This window comes from Microtus oregoni, unplaced genomic scaffold, assembly GCF_018167655.1.
Source record: "Microtus oregoni isolate MIOR12 unplaced genomic scaffold, Mior012 000012F_ref0000307, whole genome shotgun sequence".
NCBI classification, from domain to species: domain Eukaryota; kingdom Metazoa; phylum Chordata; class Mammalia; order Rodentia; family Cricetidae; genus Microtus; species Microtus oregoni.
This window is the reverse complement of record NW_024543071.1, coordinates 45288186-45304159: the sequence shown is the minus strand read 5'-3', so window position 1 is coordinate 45304159 and position 15974 is coordinate 45288186. Positions and strand designations below refer to the sequence as shown.

The window sequence follows — 15974 nt, the reverse complement described above, 5'->3', positions numbered from 1 at the left end:
TTCTTATGCCACAGAGAACTCAGTGATCTCAAATGAGCTGGATGGAGAACAGGACAGAAGTGTCATACTTCTTCCTGTTAGGACTCACTAATGCCCCAGATCTGCAGCTTCCCCTTTTCATCACCTTCCTGCTCATCTACACCATCACCGTGGTGGGCAACCTGGGGATGATTCTGCTGATTGTCCTGGACTCTCAGCTTCACACTCCCATGTACTTTTTTCTAGGTAACCTGTCTCTGGTGGATTTTTGTTATTCTTCAGCTGTTACTCCAACAGTGATGACTGGACTTCTTAGAGGGAGGAAGGTCATGTCCTACAATGACTGTGCTACACAGATGTTCTGTTTCACTGCCTTTGCCAGCGTGGAAAACTACTTGCTAGCCTCAATGGCATATGATCGTTATGCAGCAGTGTCTAAGCCTCTACACTATTCCACCACCATGACTCCAAGTGTTTGCGCATGGCTGGTCATAGGCTGCTTTATCCTAGGCTTCCTAAATGCTTCCATCTACACTGGAGACGCATTCAGTCTCTCTTTCTGTGAATCCAATGTGGTCCATCATTTTTTTTTTTGTGATATTCCTGCAGTTATGGTTCTTTCTTGCTCAGATAGACATATTAACGAGCTGCTTCTTGTTTATGTAGTGAGCTTCAATATCTTTTTTGCTATCATAGTCATCTGGATATGTTACATATTCATTTTTATCACCATCCTACGAATGCGCACAGCTGCAGGACATCGCAAGGCTGTATCTACCTGTGCCTCCCATTTTACTGCAGTCTCTATCTTCTATGGGACAGTCATCTTCATGTATTTACAGCCCAGCTCCAGTCATTCCATGGACACAGACAAAATTGCATCTGTGTTCTACACCATGGTTATCCCAATGCTAAACCCTGTGGTCTACAGTCTAAGAAACAAAGAGGTCAAGAATGCATTATTAAAGCTAAAGAACACATTCATATTTTGGAAAGAAACTAATCTTTAGGAAAATTTCATTTCTACACTATTGGGAATGCCAACCACGGATTTATTCCTCTCTGATCTTCTTTATCTATTGAGTTACATTTGTGGTCCATTTTGAAGTTCTAAGGTGATTGTTTTGGTATATGCAGTGACTGATTTCTGCTAAAACAGGACACTATATACCTAGAAAGACATAACTGAAATACAATAGCTAATGTGTCTGGAGGTCAAGATCCCAAAACCCTCATCCACACTGATATATTCACTCATCTTGCTTGTATATTTGTCACATGTCAATGAAAATGTAAGACAAATACTTAAAGGAGTCCATGAAATAAATTTATACAGGTCTCCCATGATACAGATACACAGGGATATGCTGATTTTATGGAGGTAAATATAATATGGTTACTGTAGAAGTTATTTCATGTGTTAATTTGAATGCATTACTGGATGCCCAAATAGACAGCATGATTTTTTTTTGTGAGGGTGGCCTCTCAAACGTCTAATATTGATAAAGTAAGTTTTAAAAAATATATAATTTAGATAAGTGGCCATAGTCTAATCCATTGATGTGTCAACAGAATAGAAATAAATTTCTAATTAAGTAAATGTGATAAATTATTAAAATAAAATGCTCGTTTTGATGGTATGTATCATTGATAAGATACATAAGTCTAGTATGTTATATAAATGGCTAATTTCTGTTTGACTGAGTCATTTCATACAACAAATGCATTCATGCTTTAATTTTGGAACAATAATTTATAAGAACATGTTGGAGAATAAAAACATTTAAACATACAAGAATATTACTATAAACATTCAAGTTTAAATCAGCAATGATTACATGGAATTCTTGACACTGTCAACCTTATGAGTTTCATAATAGCTTCTCAGTAAATACGTGTTAAGTGGTTGAATAAAACAAGCAAACATTGGAATAAATTGTACACATATGCTGAAGCTTTGAATTATCAGCTATGGTAGTTAATTGGGCATAATATTACTTTCTAGATTAATATATTATGCATTAAGAGACCACACACACATGCACATGCACATGTGTGTGTTCTACTTCACTGAAACATTTTTATTCAGTAGACTTAATTATTATTCTTTACTTTTAAGCAAAGTGATTTCCTGGAATTCTTTTAATGCATTAGACCATTTTGAACCCTGTAATTTTTCTAGTAATATATCATAAATAGCAAGACATACTTTGAACAAGAACCACTTCCAATGCATAAAAGCATTAGATATGAACTTTTAAAATATTTATATTTGTTTATATATTGCCAAATATTTTTATATATAAACCATACAATTAATTATGATTGTTCAAAGTTTTTAGTAGAATATATATACTACCATGTTTGTCAAAGTAAATAGAGTACCATCAATATAATAGTATTAAGATAATGAGGGATGTAAAGGTAGCTCATCAGTTAAAGTGTGTGCACTGTTCTTGCAGAGGACATGAGTTTGGTTACTGCCACCAATATTGGGTAGCTAAAGCCTCCTGTAACTTTACCTTCAAAGGATCTGTTGGTCTCTTCTGGCCTTCATAGGTATCTGCTCACATGCGATTAAAATATAATGTTCATAATTTTATTTTTAATGTTCAAATAGTTCATTAGTATATAAATCAACCCACAAGATTTTGTATCCATGTGTAATTTGTTATTCCATTCATGAAGTAATAGTTCTCAAAATTCCAGGATGTTATAGATGTTCCAGTTAGTGCTGGGTATACACTGTAAATTGTGAATCTCTGTAGTAACCTCTATTTTATGCAAAAAGCAGCGTTTGTTGATGATGAGTAAGATACAGTTACCTTTGGGTATAAGGATAAGTATTTAGAACAGAGATGGAAGCTACATTGATTTAGACATTCAGAAGTAGTAAGTTCTCCTGTGGTTCTATGATCTCTCCAACCATAGGTTCCTGACTGACTTTACAGTATCAGTTGTAAGTTTCCTCCTCTTGAGAAGACCTTAAGTCTATTGAGACCCTGTTGGTTTCTCCCAAAATACTTGTGTCAGTATTACAAAATTACATATGTCTTTCAATTTGGTCTTCCTTGGCTACTTACATAGTACCTTCTGACACTATAAAAGCTTGTCCTTAGGGAGCAGGCTTCCAGGTCATCACCAGCTTTATTTCTCCAAGTTCTGTATCTGAAGTATAAGACCTTCATCAACAAGGTCTTATTTTCACATTCTAGGAAATATCAATAGCTTATATTTTTTGAGAGAATCTCTTGGAATCCCTAATTGAGAGCTGAAAGGGAGATTTTCCATGTCCAGCCCTGAGGTTTTGTTAGCTAGCCCATTCTGAGGGATCATCATCACCCCATGTGGGCTAAGTTCACTTAAACTACTCTCTCTCTCTCTCTCTCTCTCTCTCTCTCTCTCTCTCTCACACACACACACACACACACACACACATACACACACACCTAAACAATCACAAACACACACAGAGACACACCAAGAACTATGTGACTTCTTTGAGGAATATTCTTTTTACTTCTTTACTCAGAAAATTCTTTTTTCTTTTTTAATGTTTTTAATTGATTTTATTGAGCTATATGTTTTTCTCTGTTCTCATCCCTTCCTCTCTCCTCTCCTTCAACCCTCTTCCATGGTCCCCATGCTTCCAATTTACTCAGGTGATCTTGACTTTTTATACTTCCCATGTAGATTAGATCTATATATGTCTCTCTTAGTGTCCTCATTGTTGTAAAGTTTGTCTGGAATTGTTATTTGTAGGCATATTATCTTTGAATTATGTTTAAAAACCATTTATGAGTGAGTACATATGATAATTGTCTTTCTGGGTCTGGGTTACCTCACTCATTATGTTCTCTAGCTCCATCCATTTGCCTGCAAATTTGAAGATGTCATTATTTTTTTCTGCTGTATAGTACTTCATTGTGTAAATTACACACTTTCCTTATCCATTCTTCAGTCAAGGAGCATTTAGGTTGTTTCCAGGTTCTGGCTATAACAAACAATGTTGCTATGAACATAGTTGAGCACATGTCCTTGTGGTACAATTGAACGTCATTTGACTATATACCCAAAAGAGATATTGCTGGGTCTTGGGGAAAGTTGTTTACTAATTTTCTGAGAAATAATCATATTGATATCCAAAGGGGCTGTACCAGCTTTTACTCCCACCAGAAATGCAGGACTGTTCCCTTTACCCCACAACCTCACCGGCGTAAGTTTTTATCAGTCTTTTTGATCTTGGCCATTCTTACAGGTGTAAGGTGGAATCTCAGAGTTGTTTTGATTTGCATTTCTCTGATGACTAAGGATGACACACAACATTAGAATGATACTTATTGAGTCATTTAATGCACTACTTATATTATTAAAACCCATACTAATTCTGGTTTCTGAAGTTACCCTTCTCTCTGTAAGAGCATTTTTGTTGTTGTTTATTTGTTTTCCTAGGGAAAAAGAAAGCATTACTTCAAAAATGTGTGTTTAAATGATTTTTTGTTTTTTTTTTCTAAAAAAACATTAGCAATAGTTCCTTTTAATCATTTTATTTGTACTTTTTATGTCATTAGGGTACTTAGTCTTTATTGAACCTGTATTGATTTAGAATCACTATGGATACAAACCTTCAGTTTATCTATGAAGTTATATCTAGAAAGTATCATTTGAAAGAGAAAGATCACTCTGACTGTAGGTACCTTCCAATGAACTATTATTTTAGCATAAGTGAAGAGTAGATTTTGCGTGGGCCCAAGAATTTATCTGTGTTTCTCCTAACTATAGATGTGCTGTTATCACACAGCCATGATGGTCTGTACCTTATCTTAAACCAGAACTAAGATGAACCTCATCTTATGTTTTCCTAAGATTACAACATTTAGTAGACCAGCAACCTCCACAGGAGCAGGTATGAGAGAGCAATATCCAGGAGAGCAGTCCTGAGCAACTGATCTTTGTGGGAGCAGGCCCAAGCAAGCAATCTCTGTGGGAGTAGGACTAAAGTCTTTCAGAATTGCGTAGTGACTTCTAGGAGTGCCAAGTGACCTCTGGGAACTCTGAGTGACCTCTGAGGTGACAGGAACCATGGCCTCAACCCCACCATGGGAAACAATCATCTGAGTTTTGTCTCTACTGGCACCTGGAAGAATGATAACCAGATAAACAGCCCCAACTACCCCAATCAGAGGGAAAAATGGGTAGACAAGGTAAGAACACACTCAACACCAAAAAGAGCAACACAACACCAACAAAAACTATGACAGCAAGACTTGAACACCTCAGTACAGTTGAAGCAGAAAAAATGACCTAAAATTAACCTTAGGAGAATATTTGAGGCCCTTAAAGATGAAATGAAAAATTCTCTTAAAGAAATGAAAGAAACAATATATATATATATATGTATATTTATTATGAAAATCAGTGTGAACGGGGATTATCAATGTTCACTGATGTCATATTCATAATTTCTAGGAAATGAAAGCATCCTAGATATCCACAAGATAATGAATATGTGTTGAAAATGTCATACATTTTTATAATAGAATATTATTTAGTTGTTAAGAAAAATGAAATTTGAGGTAAAGAGATGAAGTCAGAAACAGTCAATCTGAGTGAGGCAACCCAGATTTAGAAACACAAGAATTGTCTCTTTTATAGCATATAGCCTCTTTTAAGCTTTAGATATGTGTGTTTCATTTATTACAACCATGGAGGTTAAGAAGCTGGTAAATAGCCATGGAGTGGGGAGGGGAAGAACAATAGAATATAGTGTTATAAAATAATAAAGAGAAAACCAGAGGAAAGAATTAACTGGGAGATTAGAATGGGAGTGAAGGGAATAAATATGGGGAGGGACAATTAACACTAAAGATATTTCCAAAGCTATGTGCAGAACAACTACTGTAAATGATTTCTAAAATATACACATATATGAAAGGGATAGAAATTGCATTATAATATGTGGGGGGAGAAAAATGTCCCACGTAAACTTATATATTAGTTAGTGAGACCCCTACTACCCAAAATTGGTCAGAGCTTTACGCAGTCTTTGGCCAAAGGGGATCCATAGACCTCTCTAAACCTCACAGTTTATTGTCAATGCTATTGGTCACCTTTCTAACTTGACAGTAAGGCCCTACTGCTGAAGACAACATTTACTTATGTTGTCTAACATCTAATATCTACTGGAACAAATGGAGAAATTAAACTGTTGCCTAACTAGAAGCTTCACCCCTAATGACTAGAGTTCATAGTTTGCCAGGTACTACCCATGCTACCAGAGGAGAAAAGCAATCATCAGCCTGACATAAGTACCAATTCTGAGAGACAGCACAGTTACTTGCCTGCCAGGTGCATCACTGACACAAACAGTATGAGAGAAGCCAAAAACATTTGGATTGGATTTTAGGTTCTCTGCATGACATGGAACCTATGCTTGACAAACCTAAAGGGGCCAAGAACCTATGATTGGTAAGCATGGGCCCTAGGGGAAAACATACTATTATTAATGAACACAGCAATGAAATGACCATGATGAATTATGATGTACCTGTAGATCATTACATTGGTCAACCCTCATCATAGAAATTTCTTCTTTCACTAAAATCACTAATAATTGGACAATTGCAGAATGTGAGAGACTTTGTAGCACTAATCCTTAAGAGGGGTATCCTTACAAACTTTCAAGGCTAAGGAATCACTGTGGAAGAAGAGACAGAAAATTCGTAAAATTCAGAGCAACCTCTGCAGCAGCAGACCTGAACCAAAAATCTCTGCCAGAGCAGGCCTGAGGCAGCAATCCCCACAGGAACAGGTACAGGGGAGTGAACCACTGAGGGAGCAGGCCCAAGCCAGAGACCTCTGCGGGTTCAGGACTGAGGCAGAGACCTCTGAGGAAGCAGGCCTGAGCCAGATAAGTCTAAGGGACAGGGCCCAAGCCAGGGACCTCTGCAGGACCAGGCCCAGGCCGGGACATCTATGGGAACAGGCCTGAGCTAGTAAGCTCTGTTGGAGCAGCCCTAAATCAGCAATCTCCCCTGGAGCAGGCCTGAGGCAGTGACCTCCACAGGAGCAAGTACAAGGGAGCCACTGATGAGGGAGTGAGCCTGAGCCAGCCTCTGTGGGACTGGGCATGAATCAGTGACTTTTAAGGTAGCAGGCCTGAGCCACTGGAGTATGCCTGAGGCAGCAACCCCCATAGGAGCAGGTTCAAGGGGGTGACCTCTGAGGGAGCAGGTCCAAGCCAGAGTCCTCTGTGGGTCCAGACATGAGTCAGGAACCTCTGAAAGAGCAGGCCCAGGCATCGACAGAAGCAGGTCTGAGCCAGTGACCTCCACCAAAGCAAGCCTCAACCAGTGATACCCACCAGAACAGGCCTGAGGCAGCGACATCCACAGGAGCAGGTACAAGGGAGCCACTGCTGAGGGAGATGTCCCAAGCCAGAGGCTTCTATGGGACTGGGTGGGAATAAGCAACCTCTGAGATAGCAGGCCTGAGCCAGTGATCTCTACTAGAACAGGCCCAAACCAGTGACCTCCACCAAAGCAGGCCTGAGCCAGTGACCCATGCAGAGCAAACCCAAGGGAGTGACCTCAGTGGAAGCAGCCCCAAGCAAGCAACCTCCATGTGTACCCCTGATATTGCACAGCAACCCCATGGAGTGCTGAGTGACCTCCAGGAACACCAAGTGACCTCCATGATTATTGAAACAATGGCTCTGGCTGCAACACAAGGAGCAACCATCTGAGCCTTGGATCCACTGGCACCTGAAAGATTGATCACTAGAGTCACAGACAGCCCCAACTACACCAATCAGAGGAAGAGATGGTTAGACATGGTTAGAATACGCTCAGCCCCACAAAGAGCAACATGACACCAATAAAAACTAGTGGCCCTACAACACCAAGACTTGAGCAACCAAACATATATGAAACGGAAGAAAATAACCCCAAAAATTACTTTAGGAGAATGTTTGAGGCCCGTAAAGAGAAAATGAAAAATTCTCTCAAAGAAATGGATGTTACAGGGAAAGGGCCCACTGTTTGTCCTGGCTGCCCGGCTATCTTACACCCGAAATAACCACACAGAAATTCTATTAATTAAATTACTGCTTGGCCCATTATCTCTAGCCTTTTATTGGCTAACTCTCACATCTTTATTTATCCCATTTCGATTAACCTTTATGTCACCACGAGGTCGTGGCTTACCGTTCAGCATGTCTGACCTGGTGTCTCCATGGCAGCTCTCTGACTCTTATTTCCTCCCTGAATTCAGTTCTGTCTTCTACCTAAGTTCAGGCAAAGCAGTTTCTTTATTGATTAACCAATGAAAGCAACACATAAACATAAGGACCTCCTACCTACACCATTTCCCCTTTTCTGTTTAAACAAAAAGGAAGGCTTTAACTTTAACATAGTAAAATTACATATAACAAAACAGTTATCAAGCAAGAATTACAGTTACAATATTTATATCTATTTTATCTTTTATCATAACAAAGGAAAACTATAACTATCTATTCTTCAACTCTTATCAAAGATAGGATATAATATTACCTATGTAAACTGGAAGTAAGCAACTTCTAAAACTCAAGAATTGACAGAGACATCTTGCTGCCTGTACAGTCACCCAAAGTTCTTCTGTACTGCTGGGGCATCCATCTTCAGCCTACAGGTCCATAGTATCCAGCAGACATTTCCATGAAGCAGCAAATTTTAAAGACAGTTCAGTCACTTTCTTTTGTGTCCTGCAGAATGTCTCACAGACTCTTTTATGAAACAGGAACCCTGAAGTATCATCTCATCTTTAGACAAGTTCAGCAGTCATCTCTTTATGGGTTCTTCATGTCCATTTTATGCATCAGTCCAAGCAAGAGAAGTTTTTTCCCCAAATGGCTAACCAACTCCATAAGGAGCCTCTTTGATGACCATCTTCCTCTTGAAGTAGATTGGTGCTGCCAGGAGCAGACATGTCTCATTGTCATGAGAAGTTCTAAGTTATTAAAGCATTTTAAATGCCATATTCTTTGAAAGATATAAAGAATGCCTATCTAACTAAAATATATCTTAGTACATCTAGAAAATTTAACATGACTACAAACTTAACTATTATCGAAGATTGTCATTAACAACCTATATTTTCTAATTATACATTACATTTTAAATGAACTACGCATTCACAATACTTTAATCAAGATTAGAAATACATACACTTATAACAAAATTGACCTTAAGTTTGTATCAATAAATCAAGATTTATACCAATGCAAATTATTCATATCTATATCATAGCCCCCTTTAAATGTAAAAGAATATTTATAAACAATATTTGGGAATATGGGCATAGTTTTTCTCTCCAAACTGCTTCGTGCTGTATGGAAGCGCTGTTAATCAGGTTTTTTATGGTGTATCCTGTATGCTAGGTACATCTCAATCAGCAGTTGAGTGAAGTAATTTTTTAAGGGTGTTTACAACAACCTTTCAGGAGGGCATGGTCTGTCATACCATATTGGTCTAGAAGCAATCCACAGGGTCTCATCCTCTGAAAACAAAAGAAGAACCTCTTTTCCAAAACATCACATCCTTAGACCCAAATTCTGAAACCATTATACTTTTGTAATAATGTACATGGTGGTTTAGCCTAGCAGCTCATACAATGAAATGTCTCTGCACTTAACTCCTTCACAGTAAAAAAAAAATTAAACACAATAATATACAGAATCCAGACTCTCTGTGAATTTTTCATTTTTGCCTGGCTTATTTTTCTTTACTTCTTTTTATCTATGACTATCTGTACACTGTCTCTTTTAAGACTTTACCCCCCCCCCCCTTTTTAAAGCATTAGCTTTATTTTATGACTTTCTATACTCTTTTTCTTCTCTCTCCTAAGCTTATGTATACCCATCCAACACTGTGACCCATTTAGAGGTATCAAGTGAGGAAAGTATTTTCTGAGAAAGGAGAATTATTGGGGAAAGGAGTAGCACCAGCATGCAGTGGTGGAAGGAGGTGGAGTAATGGACTGACAGAAGTGGGCCAACCAGAAAAAAGGTGGAAAATGCTATAATGAAAAGTCTATTACTTCGCACACTTATTTAATACACAGGGAAACTGTTTAGGATATATTATATAAGAGAAGAAACTCTTTTCAATAAAAATAAAAATAAGGTAAATCACCCATTAAAACTATTTCCTAAGATTTCTTGATATGTCATAGAATGTACCCAAAAGAAAGTAAAATAAAAAGATTTGTTACTAATTTTAAAGTTCAAAACAAATTAATAAGAGTAAAGCAAAATTATGTGTGCATATTAAAGTAACTAATGTGATTCCCCTGGGTCATTTAATTGCTTCCTCCACATAATGAAGGGACAGAAGCTATAGACAGACTCCTGGGAGAAGTCTCTAGCACTTCATAGGTCTGTATAATTTCCTCCAGATTTGCATGTGGGTATGAAACACAAATACAAATTCATACTGCAGTTTTGAAGGAATGAAATTCAGGCCATGCTTCAATGATCAATTTATTTTTGAGTGATAATAGTTAACATCGGACCAGAGAATTAGATAGGAGCTTCAGAATCGGTGAGAAAAAATATTCAAAGATAAACATTAGACTGATATAGTTTTAAATTGTAAACTCTCTCTTGAGATTTTCGCTGATATCTCTTATTCAGCCTTACAGCCAGACTTTACAAAATATGTGGCAGTGGCAACATTTTCATAATATTACCTATAAAGCAGAAATTAATAATGGTTAATTTAGACATTGATCTATGTTAGTGCTCATTCTTCTAATTTCTCTGCACAGAGAACTTAAAAACTTTTGAATACAACTAGGAAAGCATGTACTTGTAATCATATATAAGCATCATTCCATTGCTGACTTTATATAAGACTAAGTGTTTCTCCACAAGAAAATGGTAAAGGGTGAATATACAGTAAGAAGTATAATTTATGTCAAAGCAGGGGCAGATGTATCCACTCTGAGTTGTTGAAAAAGTAAAAATATGTTCAGTAGTTTCCTAAAACTAAGTTCTAAGTGAGTATAGACATTTTCACCATAGGCAATTTATTGATTGCTCTCATGTGATATGCAAAGCTAAGATTTAAAAAACTGACATGAATGACACCGATGTTTTATATTTAGAGTATGTTTGTCTATTATATTTAGAATATGGTTCTATATCACAGGAGGCAATAAAATAACCTCAAAACATAAATAACAAAGAAAAGGAAAAAGTCCTTGTTTAAGTGACAAAATACACTTGAGTGAATGAACAGAGACCTGTTTTAGTGTTTTTTTTCTGAATTCATATCATTGAGAGAGGATAATAAGTGCAATCTAACTATTTAAATTGGTTGTCGGCAGGTGACAAATGTCAAGTATTGAACTTAATTGAGTTCAGAGGTGAACTGGAAGATATATTTATTTGTTGTTCATTTATTTTATTTGTTGTTCATTAATTAGAATATGTACAAAACATTTTTAATTTTTAATTTTTTTGCAATATATTTTGATAAAGTTTTTCTCTAATTAATTACTCCTAGATCCTCTCTACCCAACCAACTTTATGTCTTTTCTCTCTCTCCCTCAGTCTTTCTCAAAAAAATCTCACAAAAGGAAAACCAAACTAAACAATCAAAACGCAACAGAACAAATATTTGAGAAAAATCTCACAAAGACCCTGATGTTCTTTGTGTATAATCCAATTCTTCTTGTTAATGGCAACTTCTCTGGAGACTTTATTGTAGAAAAGTAACTTTTTCTTTTCCAGTGTGTGCCATTTACAGGTTGTGTCTTGTTTAGAAGTTTAGGCCTGCATCTACTGTCCCATCTTCATTTTAGGGCCCATTCTGGTTGTAACTTTTGAGTGCTGACATAGTCTCTGTGAGTTCACATGTATATCAGTCTTGCTGTGTGTGGAAGATACTGTTTCCTTAGAGCAACCCATCTCTCTGGGTCTTTCAGTTTTTCTACATTTTCTACATAGTTTCTTTAGCTCTATGAGGAGAGGTTAATGAGAACATCCTTTTAGGAGAAGGTTCTCCAAAGTGTTTCACTCTGTGCACACTGATGAATACCACTTTTAAATGTATTACCTTTTAGATTTAATAGCATGTGAACATATATGTAGCAAACACATTAAATTGGCATTCAAAGTCAAGAACTTGGTTGAGAATCTTTCCAATAAATTATTAATTCAATTAATGTTTATACCTTGTGTTTATATTTCTCAATTTCATATTCATTATTTTAATATTCATTTTCTTTCTCATTGCCACAGAACATCAAGTGGCTGGAATATGACGATGATGAAAAACAGGACAGAAGTAACACAGTTTATCCTCATGGGACTGACCAATGACTCAGGCCTGCAGCTTCCCCTCTTTATCACCTTCCTTCTCATATACATCATTACCCTGATTGGTAACCTGGGGATGATCCTGTTGATTTTCTTGGATTCTCGGCTTCACACTCCCATGTACTACTTCCTTGGTAACTTGTCCCTGGTTGATTTTGGCTACTCTTCAGCTGTTACTCCCAAAGTCATGTCTGGGCTCCTAATAGGAGACAAGATCATGTCCTACAATGACTGTGCTGCTCAGATGTTCTTTTTTGCAGCTTTTGCCACTGTGGAAAATTTCTTGTTGGCTTCGATGGCCTATGATCGCTATGCAGCAGTGTGTAAGCCCTTACACTATGCTTCCTCCATGAATACAAGTGTGTGTGTGTATCTGATCATGGCCTGCTATGTTCTTGGTTTCTTGAATGTCTCAGTCTACACTGGAGATACATTCAGTCTCTCCTTCTGTAAGTCTAATGTGGTTCATCATTTTTTCTGTGAAATGCCAGCAGTCATGGCTCTCTCCTGCTCTGATAGACGTGTAAATGAGCTGGTTCTTATTTTTCTAGCTAGCTTCAATATATTTTTTGCTCTCATAATAATATTAGTATCCTATATTATAATTTTTATAACGATCTTAAAGATGCATTCAGGAGCAGGACATCAGAAAGCTTTATCTACTTGTGCCTCCCACTTCACTGCAGTCTCTATTTTCTATGGGACAATAATATTCATGTATTTGCAGCCCAGCTCTAGACATGCAATGGACACTGACAAAATTGTGTCTGTGTTCTATACCATGATTATCCCTATGTTGAATCCTCTAGTCTACAGCCTGAGGAACAAGGAGGTCAAGAGAGCATTTATAAAAATAGTTCTGAAGGAAAAATAATCATTATGATTATAACATAATATGTTTTGTGGTATAGACGATTTAAATTCATTTTTGTCAGATCTCATGCTTAATTGTATTTAATAATACTAGTTCAATATCTGACTTCTCATTATGCCCCTGAACATCATTTTCTTCCAAGAATCAGAAAACTTTATATTTAGAATTAGAATTGTAATACATCAATACAAATATTTTATATTTTTTGAGTTTGAGGTTTCAAAAAGTCATTTTATCATTATTATGCAATGATTTCTTTTTGCTTTCTCTTTTTCATGTATTGTAATAGTTAATCTTTTTTGTCAACTTGACTGGAGTCTTAATTCTCATTGAAATATACTTCTAGGGATGTCCTCTAGGATGTTTCAATGTTTTCTTATTTTGTTTTATTTTATTTTTACTTTTCATTGTAGTTGTTATGAACTTCCTTGTTAACTTAAATACTTATATTTATAATTAGTATATAAAATGAGAAAAATGGCTTTTACCTTATTTTTTATGACATCAATACAAAAAGAAATATTTCTCTATTCTACATGTCTCCTGTCAAGATTCCAAAAATTCTGACATAATTTAGTTGAGTCAATATTTTAATGTTATGTACCATTCCTTCTTGTAATATATTTCCGCTGTGCACGTTTTCTGAAACACTAATCATCTGAAGACATTTCATCCCAAAGGTATATCTACAAGGGACTATTTAAAATAACTTAATCTGTTCACACGACCCAGCACCCCCAGCACCCCTCCCCAACCCTGCCCTGCTGTATGCTAGGACCAGTGGTCAAGTACAGTTTTAAGCTCTAAACTAAGGCTACCCACCCAGAGCGGTGAGTGCCTGCCTACCGGGCAGGCCTCAGGGTCCCCTGTAAGGGAGCCCAGGCACCTCCAGCTCCGGCGCCAGGCTTCCTGCTCGCTCCTGGATACCACCCCCTGCCCTTGCTCCATTCATCCTGTTGGCCCTGGATCATTGGGCTACCGGAGGCCCTGTTTAGTTGCTGAGGAATCCCATCAGGACGGGTGAGTGTGTGCTATCTAGGGGCGGACTGTCCCGGAAGAGAGCACAAACCCCCCTCCCCCAGCTCCTTCTGCAGGGCCGTCTTTCTTTCGCACGACCCAGCCCCCCCAGCACCCCTCCCAAACCCTGCCCTGCTGTATGCTAGGACCAGTGCTCAAGTACAGATTTAAGCTCCTAAACTAAGGCTACCCACCCAGAGCGGTGAGTGCCTGCCTACCGGGCAGGCCTCAGGGTCCCCTGTAAGGGAGCCCGGGCACATTCAGCTCCGGCGCCAGGCTTCCTGCAAGCTCCTGGATACCCCCCCCCCTTGCTACAATCATCCTGTTGGCCCTGGATCATTGGGCTACCGGCGGCCCTGTTTAGTTGCTGAGGAATCCCATCAGGACGGTTGCTGAGGAATCCCATCTGGACGGGAATGGTTCCTACTTCTACACTGAAGAGATATACCCAGAGAGTCAATCACAGCAAAGACTGGACCAAGAGACCAGGCCTCTCCTGGCTCCATTTGAAGGAAGAGATGGGAAGGCGCCAATGCAAGAATTCCTCCAACAACCTGAAAGGCAACATGACACCACCAGAACCCAGCGATCCCAAAATAAGAAGAATTGTACACCCTACTCCTGAAGAAATAGAAGAAATCGACTCAAAAGTGAACTATATGAAAATAATAGAGGACCTTAAACAGGAGGTGAAAAACTGCCATAAACAATTAGAAATTACAAACAAAAAGGTAGAGGAAATGAATAAATCGCTCAAAGACACACAAGAAAGACAAGAGAAACAAGAAAAAGCAATCAAACAGGTTAGGGAAGACGTTCAAGACATGAAGAATGAAATGGAAGCAATGAAAAAAGCACAAACCGAGGGAAGAATGGAGATGGAAAATCTGGATAAACGAACAGGAACAACAGAGACAAGTACTAACAACAGATTACAAGAGATAGAAGAGAGAATATCAGACACTGAAGATACCATAGAGAAAATAAACACACTGATCAAAGAAAACAGCAAAACCAACAAATTCTCATCACAAAACATTCAGGAAATTTGGGACACAATAAAAAGAACAAACCTAAGAATAATTGGAGTAGAAGAAGGAGAAGAAGTGCAGCTCAACGGTCCAGAAAATATACTTAATAAAATTATAGAAGAAAACTTTCCCAACCTGAAGAGAGAGGTACCTATGAAGGTTCAAGAAGCATACGGAACACCAAATAGGCTGGATCAAAAAAAAACATCCCCTTGCCATATAATAATCAAAACACAAAATATACAGAATAAAAAAAGAATATTAAGAGCCGCAAAGGAAAAAAGGCAAAGTTACTTATAAAGGTAAACCTATCAGACTTACACCTGACTTCTCTATGGAAACCATGAAAGCCAGAAGGTCCAGGATAGACGTACTTCAAAAACTAAGAGATCATGGATGTAAGCCCAGACTACTCTATCCAGCCAAACTTTCGTTCACTATAAATGGAGAAAACAAAATTTTCCAGGATAAAAACAAATTTAAACAATACGTAGCCACAAATCCAGCCTTACAGAAAATAATAGAAGGAAAATCACTAACCAAGGAGTCCAACAATGCCCACAATAACTCAGTCATCTAGAGACCTTTCACCAGCACAACTCAAAAAAGGGAAACACACAAACCCTACTACTAAAAAAGTGACCGGAGTTAACAACCACTGGTCATTAATATCACTTAATGTCAATGGGCTCAACTCACCTATAAAAAGGCA

General features: G+C 37.8%; 2 protein-coding genes across 2 annotated transcripts; both read left to right on the top strand.

Annotated features, from left to right (window-relative positions):
* Positions 1-32: 32 nt before the first annotated feature.
* On the top strand, positions 33-989 carry LOC121454726 (olfactory receptor 5B2-like). Its single transcript, XM_041662157.1, has one exon. The coding sequence runs from the start codon at positions 33-35 to the stop codon at positions 987-989; it is 957 nt and encodes a 318-aa protein (XP_041518091.1).
* An 11292-nt stretch (positions 990-12281) lies between these two features.
* On the top strand, positions 12282-13214 carry LOC121454231 (olfactory receptor 5B3-like). Its single transcript, XM_041661487.1, has one exon. The coding sequence runs from the start codon at positions 12282-12284 to the stop codon at positions 13212-13214; it is 933 nt and encodes a 310-aa protein (XP_041517421.1).
* The last annotated feature ends 2760 nt before the right edge of the window (positions 13215-15974 follow it).

Bases quoted from the DNA above. Each gene is read 5' to 3' on its own strand.
- LOC121454726 (XM_041662157.1), top strand. From the start codon at position 33: ATGAGCTGGATGGAGAACAGGACAGAAGTGTCATACTTCTTCCTGTTA.
- LOC121454231 (XM_041661487.1), top strand. From the start codon at position 12,282: ATGACGATGATGAAAAACAGGACAGAAGTAACACAGTTTATCCTCATG.